The sequence below is a fragment of the Sciurus carolinensis genome, chromosome 10 (assembly GCF_902686445.1).
Source record: "Sciurus carolinensis chromosome 10, mSciCar1.2, whole genome shotgun sequence".
NCBI lineage: Eukaryota > Metazoa > Chordata > Mammalia > Rodentia > Sciuridae > Sciurus > Sciurus carolinensis.
This window is the reverse complement of record NC_062222.1, coordinates 106,646,343-106,662,632: the sequence shown is the minus strand read 5'-3', so window position 1 is coordinate 106,662,632 and position 16,290 is coordinate 106,646,343. Positions and strand designations below refer to the sequence as shown.

Here is a 16,290-nt window from a genome sequence, read left to right as displayed (position 1 = left end):
ATCTCTCCAGCCCCACATGCACACTCTTTTACTCCCAGAAACTCCTTACTGGTTAGTATTTATAGGCAAAATGATTGGGTTAGAAAAGTTGGATAACTACCCAAGGAAGTAGGGGAATTATGATTTGAACTTGTTATTCGGTTCCAAATACTGTACTTCTAACCACTATTCTCCTTGCTTAGTTTCTAAAACAGCCAAAGGTTTTTTATTTCTTTTTAAATAAGCATTTTGAAAGTTCCTAGAAATAGAAGGAAAACAAAGTGCATGTATACACTGCACTTTTAGAGACCCTGTCTCTAAATAAAATACAAAAAGTAGGGCTGGGGATGTGGCTCAGTGGTTGAGTGCCCCTGAGTTCAATCCCTGGTTCCCCGCCTCAAAAAGAAAATTGTACTATAACAAACTAAAGAAAGATATTTGTATAGATACAAATAAGGAAGGATTAGTATCTAGCATACTAAAAGTAAAGTCCTTAACAAATCTGTCAGAATACATGCAGACTACATCTGCTGTCATGTATAACTAATTAGAACAACTAATTACTTCTGATCACTTTGGAATGCGATCAGAAGTTAAAAACAAATAGAATATGACCTTAAAAATACACATATACCTTACTTTTAGTAACCTGATATTTTATATTTTTATTTGTATTCATTTGGAGACTATTGCAACCTTTTAGTTATGTTGCTGAAATATCTGATTAGGTTGCCTCTAAAAATGTCTCAGTGTTCTTAAATTGCCATTTATTGACATTTGAGTTCTGTTTGTTTGCAGTGCATAAACACTTGTAAATGACCTTTAATATAGTTGTTGAAGGCAGTGCACTTTCTTAAGTTGATACTGACCATTCTCTAGTTTTGTTAAAAAATTAAGAAAAAACTACTCTGCTTTACTATCTTTTCTTTGTGGATTTAGATATTTGATTACATTAATAATACTTTGAATGAGATGACTTTGTTAACAAACTTTGACATAATTTTTAGAGTTTGTAAATGAGCTTTTCTCAAATATTTTGGTCTTAGGACTCTTCATTCTTAAAAATTATTGAGGACCCCAAAGGTCTTTTATTTGTTTGAGTTATAGTTATTGATATTTGCAAATCGTACATAAAACTAAGTAATAAATATTTATCCATTTGCCTCTACATAACCATGTTAATACACATAATATTTTAATGAAAAATAATTTTTCCAAAATGGGAAGAAAAGTAAATGAGTGATATTATTTTATATTTTTTAAAAAATCCCTATGTCTGATCTAGTAGAAGATAGCTAGAGTCCATATCTGCCTCTGTATTTAATCTGTAGTGATTTGATTATTTTGGTTGAAGAACTTGAAGAAAGGGAGAAATATTCTTATAGCCTCTTAACATAATTGGAATATTGTCTTTTAAAAATTTTTTTTTTTGTTCTAATTAGTTATACACGACAGCAGAATGCACTTGATACATCATATTTAATGGAGTATAATTTCTCATTCTTCTGGTTTTACATGATCTAGAATCTCACCAGTTGTATAGTTATATATGTCCATAGGGTAATAATGTCTGATTCATTCTACTATCCTTTCTACTCCCATGTCCCCTCTTTTGATGCTATACCCAAATCTGGCAGCCTGGAGGAATCTGAAACCTTATCAATGAACTTCTCATAAGTTACTTGTGCGGTTAGGGGCACAGTCTATAAAGGCTACCCTTGCTTCCAAATTCCAATTGTGAGTTTTTTGAGTGATCCAGGACTACCCAACGATTTGATAATTCACTAGAAGGACTCTCAGAACGCACGGAGTGATGTTACCCTCCATAGTTATGGGGTTCATTGTGGTGGTGGCGGTGGTACTGGGGATAGAATTCATGGCCTGGTGTTTGCTAGGCAAACACATTATCCCTGATTTACATCCCCAGCCCCATTGTTAGGGTTTATTGTAGGGAAAGGATACAGATTAAAATCAGACAAGGGAAGATGGACGTAGGACAGAGAGTCTAGGAAAGTTCCAAACTTGGAGCTTCAGTTGTCTCCTTCTTGTTGAGTCATGGACAGCATTACTTTCCTCGCAATGGAATGTGATGGCAGCATGGAGTACTGCCATCTAGGAAAGCTCTTCTGAGACTTATGTCCATAGATTTCACTGGGGCCCATGGTTGAGTGCTTGAGTGAACCTGTTGACTCCAGCTCCACCAGAGGTAGAGTAGATACTGTGTGACCAAAAGTCCCCATCATAAGTCTCATTGTTAGACTGCAAAATGACCAACACCCCCAGATAAACAAAGGCACTCTTAGGACATTCATGGGTTTAGGAACCACCTCCCAATAACTGAGGGAAAGAAAGAGTTCTTTTTAAAGGTAAGAAGAATTCTCTAGTATGCATTGCTGTACTCAAATCCATCAGTCTGTCTTTGTACTCTAAATATATCTTTTACCTGTGCATGATTCTATAACATAAATTGGTATTTTGGAAAGTATTGGTATAATGACTTATGCAGATCCTTCAAATGGTATTGTGATTTTTAAAAAAAATCAGTTTCGGGGCTGGGGATATAGCTCAGTTGGTATATCCCCACAAAGCCCTGGGTTCAATCCCCAGCACCACACACACACACACAAAAAAAACAATCAGTTTATTCAACTCACAACCCAAGCAATCACAGGAGTGCTTTCCTTGTGACATACTCCAGGATGATACAGGAGGGCTTTATACGTCTCAGTTTTATCTCAGTATTTTTAAATACTCTCTAGTGTTGAGGTTTAATATAATTGACACATTTTACTACTTTAAAGTGAAAGTGACTTCCCCCACCACCCCAAGTGCGTTGACATTGACTACTAGTACAGTTTGGTTCCATTTGCCTTGAACTGTATGAAGGTGCCATTGTTTTTAAGCCATCATAGGAAATATCAGCATTTTAGTTATGTACTGTTTACTATGAAAATAGTTTTAGCTTTACAAGTGTCTTTAGTTCAGCTTTTTTGCTGCTGTGACTAAAAGATCTGACCAGAACAATTTTAAAGGAGGAAAAGTTTTTTGAGGGCTCGTGGTTTCAGAGGTCTTAATCCATAGGAGGCCTCTCCCTCCTTCAGGCTCAAGGCAAGGCTGAACATCATGGTGGGGGAGTGTGACAGAGAGAAGCAGCTCACATCATGATCAGTAAGCAGAGAGAGAAACCACTCTCCAGATACAAAATATATACCCAAAGCCATACCCCAATTCCCACCTCCTTCAGCCACACCTTACCACTTCAGTTACCACTCAGTTAATCCCTATCAGGGGATTTAAATCACAGTTAAGATTCTTGGGTTAAGACTCTTACAACCCGGTCATTTCTCCTCTGAACCTTCTTGCACTGTCTCACACGTGAGCTTTTGGGGGACACCTCACATCTAAACCTTAACAGAGTGCCCTGCAAAGGTCTCATGACTCCACCAATTCTTGGACCTTGAGAACCATTGTTCTCTATAAAATGTAGGACTATGATTATATTGAGCAGGGTAACACAAGAAAGAATAAACTTTGTTTCTTTAGTTTTAGTTACATGGCAAGGAAAATAATAAACTAAATCTTTATACTTCAAACAATACATCAAAAGTTAGATTTAAGAATAATTAACAAATTGTTCATTCCCAGGTATTATTTACTCGTAATCATAGCAAGATAAAGCTTATTGTTTTCGTTTAGCTAACTTTGTAGTTTAATTAAACACTATTAAATTATTAATTGTGTACTTGAATTATATAAGTCTTTCATTCCCCACTACTGCCAAAAAAAACAGGAATTATATAAGTCTTGCAAATCAGCCAAATTTAACCTGCATGTTCAGGTGGAACCATCTTTGGCTATGATAACACAGCATTATTAATCTTAAGTCAGAGGAAAATTCTTCACAGTTGAGGTGCCAACTCAATAGAAGGAGTACATGAATAGAATTCTTCCTACTCATGAAAATAAACTGATTTTCTTTTGAAAACTAAAGTTTTGTATATTGTGTATTCCATCTTTTTAAATATCTCGTGGTTTCCTTCTAATTTTAGTTCTTAATTATTGTTGATTTACTTAATGTTATTGAATAACAAATTATTAGTTAGTAATTACTTTCTTTGTCTTGACTCCAAGGAGAGGGGACAACTGAAGCTCAATGTTTGAACTTCAGGAATACTTTAATACTCTAATTCTTTTTCTCTTTTAATTTTTTTTCCTTTTAGTTGTCAATGGAACTTCATTTTATTTATTTATGTATGGTGCTGAGAATTGAACCCAGTGCCTCAGGCATGCTAGGCAAGCATTCTGCCACTGAGTTAGAACCCCAACCCCTTATACTCTAATTCTGCATAGCCATAAGCCATCTCTTCTGAGTAATGCCGTTAAGTATTAGAATAGGTGATATTTTTGGCTTAAAATTTTAGAACTTGGGCTCCGACTATAGCTCAGTGGTAGAGCACTTGCCTAGCATGTGTGAGGCACTGGGTTTGAGCCTCAGCACCACATATAAATAAATAAAGGTACTGTGTCCGTCTACAACTAAAATGTACTTTTAGAAAAATTCTGGAACTTGCCCAATTTTATATAGATATTAAATAATAGAGGCTAATTTATAAATTCTGATACTATAAAATGGGAGTTACAAAATTTTTATAAAACTGTAAAATATAGCCCGGAACCTCCGGGCGGAGTAACATGACTTCCGCCTTAGAGAACTACATCAACCGAACTGTTGCTATTATTACTTCTGATGGGAGAATGATTGTGGGAACACTGAAAGGTTTTGACCAGACTATTAATTTGATTTTGGATGAAAGCCATGAATGAGTATTCAGCTCTTCACAGGGAGTAGAGCAAGTGGTACTGGGGCTCTACATTGTGAGAGGTGACAATGTTGCAGTCATTGGAGAAATTGATCAAGAGTTAGATTCTGCGCTTGACTTGGGGAATATTCAAGCAGAACCTCTAAACTCTGTGCACACTGAGGAAAAACTACATACATTGGACATCTAAATCTTGTACAGAAACCAGTTATTCTGAGGAAGATGTTTGGAATTTTTAGGAATGTGTAATTGTGAATTTTGACTTCATATTGATTTACTGTAATATGTCAAATAAAATATTTCTACATTTTTATTGAAAAAAATTGTAAATATATCTTACTGTTTTATAAAATATCTTATTATCTTGAAGTTCTTTGAACCATTCACTTTAATTTTCCTTTTGTCCTACCTTTATATTTCAGTGTGTGGATTGACCTTTCTTCCTATCCCTTCATGAAGTTTTTTATATTTGGAATGATTTTTTTTTCTGCTAAGGAGATGAAATAATTCTATTGGAATTAATTCAGTGGGAGACTGCCATAACATTTGCATATTCCTTTAAGTAATGTTTCAGTTAAATGCTCTGCCCTTTATCTGTGCTCCTCTAGTTGCATCCTCTTAACAGAATTTTTTTTAACTTCAGCCTGCAGCATTGCAAATAAAAACACAATTTTTTTTTTTTTCCTTCTTCCACGGTGCTGGGAATTCGAACCCTGGCCCTTGCACATGATCTGCAAGCGTTCTACATGATGACCTACCTTGTCTCTGTATAAGTCTGAATAAATTATTTGATCAGTAAAATGGTCTAGTTCACATTGAGCTGTATGTGGGACATAGTAGTTCCAAAAGTATTTATTGAATAAAAAATGAAAATTGTGAGTGGGGCACTAATTATTGATTCTTTAGTTCTGTGTAACAAATACCAGTTTCTGTTATGCCCAGGATGTCTTGTTAGGAAGTAAACACTGAATTTTAAGGACATTAATACTTTTTTTTTATGCATTCATTCAGTAACCGTGTGTGTACGTTTTGCATTGTGCACATAGTTTTTACAAATGTGATTAGTTTTCTGTCTGAAAACCTCATTTTAAAAATTAGAGGAAATTGCCGGACGTGGTGGCCCACGCCTGTAATCCCAGTGGCTTAAGAGGCTGAGAGAGGAGGATCGAGAGTTCAGAGCCAGCCTCAGCAATGGTGAGGTGCTAAGCAACTGAGACCCTGCCTCTAAATAAAATACAAAATAGGGCTGGGGATGTGGCTCAGTGGTCAAGTGCCCCTGAGTTCAATCCCCAGTACCCCCCCCCAAAAAAAAAAATTAGAGGAAATAACTTTTTAGGTTCTTTTCCTTGAGATAAGATTTTTATTAGTATATGTTTTTTATACAATGTTTTTAGGTAGAATGATGCCAGACTTCTCGTGAACAGCTAAATGTTTGAGATCATATTGGGATAGGTAAGGGTTTCTTTTTTGTTTAGAGGGAAAAAAAATTTTTTTATTCCATTTAAGGAGTTCTAGAGACAGGGAATAGTGTCAGGTAAGGAGAAAATTGAGAACAAAAGTCTTCTCCATGTTTGGGTGACCCTGGCCACTCTCAGCCTAGGATCCAAGAGGAAAGTGCCCCTAGGCACTCTTGAACAAATACTTTGTTGCAAGAAAAATTCTTGTGTACAGTCAGTAAAATGCTGTGGCAGAGCTAAACTCCAGTGTTCACTTCAGACTTTAATTTTTGTAACTGAATCCCTTTAGTTGATAAGTAATACAGGTGGCCCTAGGATATTACTTTTTAAACTAGAAAGTAATCCTGACTCATCATTGGGATCACTTTCCCCCCTCTTTAATTTAGTTTTACAGTTTTTATCAAATAATGCACAAAGTTCATAGCCAAACAGAACTGAGACGCTTGTAACAGAGATAAGTACATTCTGCTTATTTTTTAATTCTACTCTCTAAGATGGCTTTTAAAAAATACTTATAGTATTTCTTTTTGTTTATATGCCATATTTCTATGTAAGTCTTATACTGCTTTTCCTGATTTAACATTATTTATTTCCTCTTTGCTCGGTGTAGCTATAGTTCTTTTATGTACTCCTTTCTGTCCTCCACTCTCACAATATTACTATTTTGTTTTAGACTAGATTATATTCTTATGTGCCCTAAATAGAGTTGGCTGTCCTTCCTTTATTTACCCATAGGAGAAAGAAACCCAGAACCTTTACTCTATTCTGTGGTAGCAGAGTATTGACTTGCCTGCTTATTTATCCAGATCCCTTACTAAATATAAGTCCATCGAAGACAAATACTGTTTGTTAATATAGAATTGAAATCCCTTAACCTAGCATATGGGATTTTCAACAACCTGGTTGCAGCCTGTCTTTCTAGTGCTTCTTGAGCCCTCTGTGCCAACTCTACCATAGTGTCAATATCTACTTTCTGGGCTCTCTGTCTTTGCTCATGCTCTTTTATTTTTCTCCCTAAACACTCATAATCATCTGTCTGGAAGACTCACCATATTCAAACCTAACTTAGATATTATATCCACAGTTAAATCTTTCTGGATTACATGAGCAAAATTAATGGCACTCTCATTTTTGTTCCTAGTGTTTAGTATACTATTAATAGTTAGGAGACTGGATTCAGGCCTGGAATCTACCCCAGTTTTGTCACTAGGTATGTGACCTTCAATTAATTTCTTCAAACTTCAGTTTTTCCAGGCATAAAGTGGAAATAATAATGTTACAATGAGGATTTTAGAATGCACACATCTGTACATACAGCCATTAGCACAGTACTTGATGTCAGTTAGTGCTTACTAAATGTCGAATGTTATTGAATGTTGTTATTAGTTGTAATACTTTATATCATAAGTGGGTATTGCTCCACTTATCTCCATGGCTGATCTGAGTCCTTCAGGGTCAGTAAGTCATATTTAATGATCATAGCTTCAGTTTCTAGCACAGTGCCTGCCCCAAGACTGTATGGATTGTTACTGACATATCAGATGAGTGGTTATGAATTCATTGTTTCTTATTACTATTGTTTTGCAGTGATTTTCTTTTCACCACAAAAGACAGTGTGTTTCTAATGTTTTGGCAATGCGTGAACAGACTCTGGGTGGTAGAACCATTTACTGTACTGTTTGTTGTATGTATGTTCACCTCTTTACCTTTTTCCCTTACGCAAATATTTCTCTTTCTAGTATGCTATAGTAAAATAGTTTGATCAAATGTTTTCAGTGGCTCTAGTGACCAAAAGGAATTTTTTAAAAATAGAAATTTTATTTTACTGTGAATAACATCATCATTTTTCTTTCCAGAAACGAAATCCTGAAGTTCGGCACGTAGATTTGGAGATACTTTAACCTTGATGGAGTCTTGGAAAACAGGCTTGTCAAGCCACTCTACAAAGCCCGTTTTCCTGCTTCTTCCCATACTAATGGAGTCAGCGCCATTCAGAAGCCATTTCCTTTTTCAAGACAGAGGAGATATTTTATGTAAACAGCAATTGAACAGGCCACAAAACTAAAACTACTTTCTTCTAATCATGTTTTTGTGCTTCAGTAGGGAACATTTTGTTTACTTCAGTTGTTTATAATTTCTTTTTAGCCTGTCAGTGTGTTATACCTTGCAATCATGTTTCTTTTCTTCACATTGGTAAAAAATAAGTGGCATCCATAGGATTACAACTTTTAATTTTATTCCTACTGAAGATTTTACTCCATCAAAATCTGCCAATCTTGAATATTCTGGCTAAATCGTGGTTTGGGATTTATAAACAGTCACTATGTTTCAAAATCTGTCTTTCCTAATACAATGTAGAAATTATTTATTTCTATGCACCTTGTGATTTTGATCCAAGCACTGAGAAGAGATTTGCTCTCCTAACCTAAATTCTTTATCCAGATGTTCATTCCAGAAATGGCTTAGTTATTACTGAATTAAGTAAAGACATTTCAGTACTCTTTTTTATATCATAGAAGTTGCCATTTTGTAAAATTTCTCATTTCTCTTTTAACTTTTTTTCCTTATTTGGTTTAATTTTTCTAAGGTTAAGAGATATAAAATAATCCTAAACATTTCCATGGGCCAGTATAATGGTTGTTGCTTTTCTTTTCTCTCTCTTTCTTCTTTTTTTTTTTTTTTTTTTTTTTTTTTTTGGCAGGGGTGGGTGGTGGTAAACTGGCTTCAGTGCTATAATGTTTATCTTTTGGGAGATAATGCATTTGTAAGCATTTTAATATTCTGCAAAATGAACTAGAAATATTTATAATTTTACAGACAGGGCAGCATTTCATTTTTAATTTATTTAAATGGAGGCACTACTTATGTAAATTTGAACTGTGGGATATTTCTTGCTTGAGAGAGAAGTAAATCTCTTACACTGAAACTTGTGTCATGATTTTGTATCATAGAGTAGTCATCAGTGTGTCTGAGTTTCTTGCAGTTACAAATGGGCATTCAGCATAATATACTGGCTATAACATATATTGTAAGTAAATAGTTTTCTAATGACCATAAGGTACCAAGGTGAAAAAAGCATGTAATTCGGTAATTAAAAATTTTAGTGAATAAATATAGCCGTCTCCATCAGAACAACTCGTATGCACTTCAAAATGTCCAGGTAGCAGTGAGCATTTCTCATGCCAGAGTGGTGGCTGCTGGTCTTTGCTGGGTGAGACATGCAGACTGAACTACCTGTGTGAGGCTGGTCTTACAACTGACTGAGATGAAGTTTATAAATTATAACAAATTGTAATGCTGGAAACAAAAAATAAATCTTTGATTAAAGGGTTTGTTTTGGTAATTTTTAATCCAGAAATGTCATTTACTGGAAAATTGTGAGAATTGGCATAGTTCTTTTTTTAGTAATGTACTACATTTTTTTTTTTTAGTTATAGATGGACACAATATCTTTATCTTATTTATTTTTATGTGATGCTAAGGATCAAACCCAGCACCTCACATATGCCAGGCAAGTGCTCTACCACTGAGCCACAACCCCAGCCCCAATGCTCTACATTTTAAATGAGGTAATATTCCAGTTTTATTTTAGTATATAAAAATTGTTGAGCTGGGATGTAGCTTAGTGGTCAGGTGCTTGCTAACATGCATAAGGCCCTGGGTTCAGTTCCCAGCACTGGAAAAAATAAATAAATACAAACACACACACACACACACACACACACGTTTTACATTATATCAGACATTTATCATTTGATTGTTGGTTCTTAGAGTTTCAGATTCCTCATCCCTAGGGTTTTTTTTGTTTTTTTTAATCTTTGTTATTTCCTTTTTATGGGTACCATGCTATACATTCTATCATCTTTCTCCATCCCCTTCTCACTTGCCATTTGTTTCTCCATGGCATTGCTACATGGGAAAGTCCAGATTACATACAGCTTCGGACAAATAAAATTACTCTTAACATAACTAGATGTGAAATCAGGAAATGTGAAATGTGTGTTATCCTTTTCTTTTACCTTTTATCATTTAAGCTAGAGTCATATTCCAAATTTAAAACCAGGGGATTTGGGGCCTTTCTCTCGTTTTTCCAATTTCTTTGTCTTTTTCCATATTTCTTGCTTTAAGTCCTTCTCTGGTCCATTGCATTTGAACATTTAAGTGTATGACTTTTAACGTTTTCAAGGGAAATATTCTTTGAGAATAATTACAGAAGTAATGTCAGACAGAATGGAGAAACAGTCAAGGGTCTGTGACCCAAGATATGATATACCTATTTTCAGCTTTGGCTGTGAATCAATCTCTAGTCAATTACACATAGCAGCCCCAAACTTTAATTTTTATTTTATTTTTTTGCGGTGCTGGGGATTGAACCCAGGGCCTTGTGCTTGCAAGGCAAGCCCTCTACCAACTGAGCTGTATCTCCAGCCCAGCCCCAAACTTTATAAGCACATTTTCAGACTATGGCAGTGGGAAGATAAGAAGTGGGGATCCATTTTTAAGCCAAAAATCTTGGTGGTCATTAGCATCCCATTTCAGAGAGCTATGTTCCTGGACTAAGGACTGAGGAATCTGTGAGTTAGGATCAGACTGGAAAATTCTTTTTAATTTTTCAAAAACAAAATCCTTGTATACCTTCCTTTATACGTACACGTTTGCCCCAAATCACCCAAAATAACAAAATGTCGGAAGTCTTGGAGTTTTTAGCATACCGTTTTCAATGTTCCCATAATTATCTCATAATTTGGATAATGCTTTTTCTAAAACTACAACTTCTTTATTTTTTTCTTTGTTTTTTTTTTTTTGTATACAAATGGGATACATGTTATTTCTCTATTTGTACATAGAGTCAAGGCATACCATTTGTGTAATCATACGTTTACATAGGGCAATGATGTTTACTTTTTTTTCCCTTCCCCCCCACCCCTCCCACCCCTCTTTTCCCTCTATACAGTCCTTCTTTCCTTCATTCTTACCGCTCTCCTTATCCCTAACCCTAAACCTAACCCTAAACCTAATGCTAACCCCTCCCACCCCCCATTATATGTCCTCATCCACTTATCAGCGAGATCATTCGTCCTTTAGTTTTTTGAGATTGGCTTATCTCACTTAGCATGATATTCTCCAATTTCATACATTTGCCTACAAATGCCATAATTTTATCATCCTTCATTGCAGAGTAATATTCCATTGTATATATATGCCACAGTTTCTTTATCCATTCATCAACTGAAGGGCATCTAGGTTGGTTCCACAATCTGGCTATGGTGAATTGAGCAGCAATGAACATTGATGTGGCTGTATCTCTGTAGTATGCTGATTTTTAAGTCCTTTGGGTATAGGCCAAAGAGTGGGATAGCTGGGTCAAATGGTGTTTCCATTCCAAGCTTTCTGAGGAATCTCCACACTGCCTTCCAGAGTGGCTGCACTAATTTGCAACCCCACCAGCAATGTATGAGTGTTCCTTTTTCACCACATCCTCGCCAACACCTATTGTTGCTTGTATTCTTGATAATCGCCATTCTAATTGGGGTGAGATGAAATCTTAGGGTGGTTTTGATTTGCATTTCCCTTATTACTAGGGATGTTGAACATTTTTTCATATGTCTGTTGATTACTTGTACATCTTCTGTGAAGTGTCTGTTCATTTCCTTAGCCCATTTGTTGATTGGATTATTTGTATTCTTCGTGTAGAGTTTTTTTGAGTTCTTTATAGATTCTGGAAATTAGCGCTCTATCTGAGGTATGGTTGGCAAAGATATTCTCCCACTCTGTAGGCTCTCTCTTCACATTTCTGATAGTTTCCTTTGCTGAGAGAAAGCTTTTTAGTTTGAATCTATCCCAGTTGTTGATTCTTGCTTTTATTTCTTGTGCTATGGGAGTCCTGTTAAGGAAGTCTGATCCTAAGCCAACAAGTTGAAGATTTGGACCTACTTTTTCTTCTATAAGATGCAGGGTCTCTGGTCTGATTCCGAGGTCCTTGATCCATTTTGAGTTGATTTTTGTGTAGGGTGAGAGATAGGGGTTTAATTTCATTCTATTGCATATGGTTTTCCAGTTTTCCCAGCACCATTTGTTGTGAGGCTATCTTTTCTCCATTGCATATTTTTGGCACCTTTGTCTAGTATGAGAAAATTGTATTTATTTGGGTTTGTGTCCATGTCCTCTATTCTGTACCATTGATCTACATGTCTATTTTGGTACCAATACCATGCCATTTTTGTTACTATTGCTTTGTAGTAGAGTTGAAGATCTGGTATTGCAATACCCCCTGCTTCGCTCTTGCTACTGAGGATTGCTTTAGCTATTCTAGGTTTTTTATTCTTCCAGATGAATTTCATAATTGCTTGCTCTATTTCTGCAAGGTACATCATTGGGATTTTAATTGGAATTGCATTGAATCTGTATAGCACTTTAGGTAGTATAGCCATTTTGACAATATTAATTCTGCCTATCCAGGAACATGGGAGATCTTTCCATCTTCTAAGGTTTTCTTTAATTTCTTTCTTTAGTGTTCTGTAGTTCTCATTGTAGAGGTCTTTCACCTCTTTTGTGAGATTGATTCCCAAGTTTTTTTTTTTTTTTTTTTGAGGCTATTGTGAATGGGGTAGTTTTCCTAATTTCTCTTTCTGAAGATTCATCACTTATGTATAAAAATGTATTGGATTTATGAGCATTGATCTTGTAACCTGCTACTTTACTGAATTCACTTATGAGTTCTAAAAGTTTTCTGGTGGAATTTCCAGGTTCCTCTAAATATATAATCATGTCATCAGCGAACAGGGATAGTTTGGGTTCTTCTTTTCCTATTCGTATCCCTTTAATTTCTTTGGTTTGTCTGATTGCTCTGGCTAGAGTCTCAAGGACGATGTTGAATAGAAGCGGTGAAAGAGGGCATCCCTGCCTTGTTCCAGTTTTTAGGGGGAACGCTTTCAGTTTTTCACCATTTAGAATGATATTAGCCATGGGCTTAGCGTTGATTGCCTTTATAATGTTAAGGAATGTTCCCACTACCCCAATTTTTTCTAGTGTTTTGAGCATGAAGGGATGCTGTATTTTATCGAATGCTTTTTCTGCATCTATTGAAATAATCATGTGATTCTTAACTTTAAGTCTGTTGATATGGTGAATGACATTTATTGATTTCCGAATGTTGAACCAACCTTGCATCCCTGGGATAAAACCCACTTGATCGTGGTGCACTATCTTTTTAATATATATTTGTATGCGATTTGCTAAAATTTTGTTGAGAATTTTTGCATCGATGTTCATTAAGGATATTGGTCTGAAATTTTCTTTCCTCGATGTGTCTCTGTCTGGTTTAGGTATCAGGGTGATATTGGCTTCATAGAACGAGTCTTCTATTTCATGGAATAGTTTGAGGAGTATTGGAATGAGCTCTTCTTTAAAGGTTTTGTAGAACTCGGCTGAGAACCCATCTGGTCCCGGACTTTTCTTTGTTGGTAGGCTTTTGATGACCTCTTCTATTTCATTGCTTGAAATTGGTTTATTTAAGTTGTGTATGTCCTCCTCGTTCAGTTTAGGTAATTCATATGTCTCTAGAATTTTGTTGATGTCTTCGAGGTTTTCTGTTTTGTTGGAGTATAGATTTTTGAAATAGCTTCTAATTATGTTTTGTATTTCACTCGTGTCTGTTGTGATGTTTCCTTGTTCATTCCGAATTTTAGTAATTTGAGTTTTCTCCCTCTTTCTTTGTTAGTGTGGCTAAGGGTTTATCAATTTTATTTATTTTTTCAAAGAACCAACTATTTATTTTGTTAATTTTTCCAATTGTTTCTTTTGTTTCGATTTCATTGATTTCGGCTCTGATTTTAACTATTTCCTGTCTTCTACTACTTTTGGTATTGGTCTGCTCTTCTTTTTCTAGCGCTTTGAGCTGTAGTGTTAAGTCGTTTATTTGTTGATTTCTACTTCTTTTTTTGAATGCGCCCCATGAAATAAATCTTCCTCTAAGTACTGCTTTCATAGTGTCCCAGAGATTTTGATATGATGTGTCTTTGTTCTCGTTTACTTCTAAGAATTTTTTTATTTCCCTCCTGATGTCTTCTGTTATCCATTCATCATATAATAGTGTAATATTTAGTCTCCAGGTATTGGAGAAGTTTCTGTTTTTTATTCTGTCATTTATTTCTAATTTCAATCCATTATGATCTGATAGAGTATAAGGTAGTATCTCTATCTTCTTGTATTTGCTAACAGTAGCTTTGTGGCATAAAATATGGTCTATTTTAGAGAAGGATCCATGTGCTGCTGAGAAGAAAGTGTATTCGTTCTTTGTTGGATGGTATATTCTATATATGTCCGTTAAGTCTAAATTGTTGATTGTGTTGTTGAGATCTATAGTTTCTTTATTCAATTTTTGTTTGGACGATCTATCCAGTGGTGAGAGAGGTGTGTTAAAATCGCCTAGTATTATTGTGTTGTGGTCTATTTGATTTCTGGAATTGAGAAGGATTTGTTTGATGTACGTGGATGAGCCAATGTTTGGGGCATAGATATTTATGATTGTTATGTCTTGCTGATTTATGCTTCCCTTAAGCAGCATGTAATGTCCTTCTTTATCCCTTCTGACTAGTTTTGGTTTGAAGTCCACATTATCTGAGATGAGGATGGATACTCCAGCTTTTTTGCTTGTCCGTGTGCATGGTATGTTTTTCCCCATCCTTTCACCTTTAGTCTCTGGGTGTCTCTTTGTATGAGATGAGTCTCTTGCAGGCAGCATATTGTTGGATTTTTCTTTTTAATCCAGTCTGTCAGTCTGTGTCTTTTGATTGATGAATTCAGGCCATTAACATTCAGGGTTATTATTGTGATATGATTTGTATTCCCAGTCAATTGACTCATATTTGTTTTTGACATGATTTGGTTTCTCCTTTATTTGGCTATTCCTTTAGGCTAGCGCCTCCTGTTGCTGATTTGCATCGTTGTTTTTCATCTCTTCCTCATGGAATATTTTGCTGAGAATGTTCTGTAATGCTGGCTTTCTTTTTGTAAATTCCTTTAGCTTTTGTTTATCATGGAAGGATCTTATTTCATCGTCAAATTTGAAGGTAAATTTTGCTGGGTATAAGATCCTTGGTTGGCATCCGTTTTCTTTCAGGGCTTGGTATATGTTGTTCCAGGCCCTTCTAGCTTTTAGGGTCTGGATTGAAAAATCTGCTGATATTCTTATTGGTTTCCCTCTGATTGTAATTTGATTCTTTTCTCTCGCGGCCTTTAAAATTCTGTCTTTATTTTGTATGTTAGGTATTTTCATAATAATGTGCCTTGGTGTGGGTCTGTTGTAATTTTGTATGTTTGGAGTTCTATAAGCCTCTTGTACTTGGTTTTCCATTTCGTTCTTCAGATTTGGGAAATTTTCTGTTATTATTTCATTGAATAGATTGTTCATTCCTTTGGTTTGTTTCTCTAAGCCTTCCTCAATCCCAATAATTCTTAAATTTGGCCTTTTCATGATATCCCATAATTCTTGTAGATTCTGTTCATGATTTCTTACCATCTTTTCTGTTTGGCCAACTTTGCTTTCAAGATTAAATAATTTGTCTTCAATGTCTGAGGTTCTGTCTTCCAGGTGTTCTATCCTATTGGTTATGCTTTCTATGGAGTTTTTAACTTGGTTTATTGTTTCCTTCACTTCAAGTATTTCAGTTTGTTTTTTTTTTTCAGTATCTCTAACTCTTTATTGAAATGATCTCTTGCTTCCCGTATTTGGTCTTTTAACTGTTGATTGGTGCGATCATTTAATGCCTGCATTTGCTCTTTCATCTCCTCCTTCAATGCCTGCATTTGCTCTTTCATCTCCTCATTAGCTTCCCTGATCGTTTTAATTACGTACATTCTGAACTCCCTTTCTGACCTTTCTTCTGCTGTGCTGTCATTGGGTTTTATTGATGTAGTATCTAGGTTTGTTTGGGACATTTTCTTCCCTTGTTTTCTCATATTGGTCAGCTGTCAGTGGGACCCTGAGATATTGCAGTTTTCCGCTATTGGCTTATAGTGTCCCGGTAGATTTC

General features: G+C 35.5%; 1 protein-coding gene and 1 pseudogene across 1 annotated transcript in view; both read left to right on the top strand.

Moving 5' to 3' along the window:
* Nucleotides 1–9,588, top strand: part of Slc30a9 (solute carrier family 30 member 9) — an 85,409-nt gene extending 75,821 nt beyond the window's left edge. Inside the window, exon 18 of the mRNA XM_047566109.1 lies at nucleotides 8,113–9,588. Coding sequence (XP_047422065.1) covers nucleotides 8,113–8,157 — 45 coding nt within the window. The 3' untranslated portion in view covers nucleotides 8,158–9,588. The remainder of the gene's footprint in view (nucleotides 1–8,112) is intronic.
* LOC124994802 (U6 snRNA-associated Sm-like protein LSm8) lies at nucleotides 3,505–4,989 on the top strand (annotated as a pseudogene).
* Nucleotides 9,589–16,290: the final 6,702 nt, after the last annotated feature.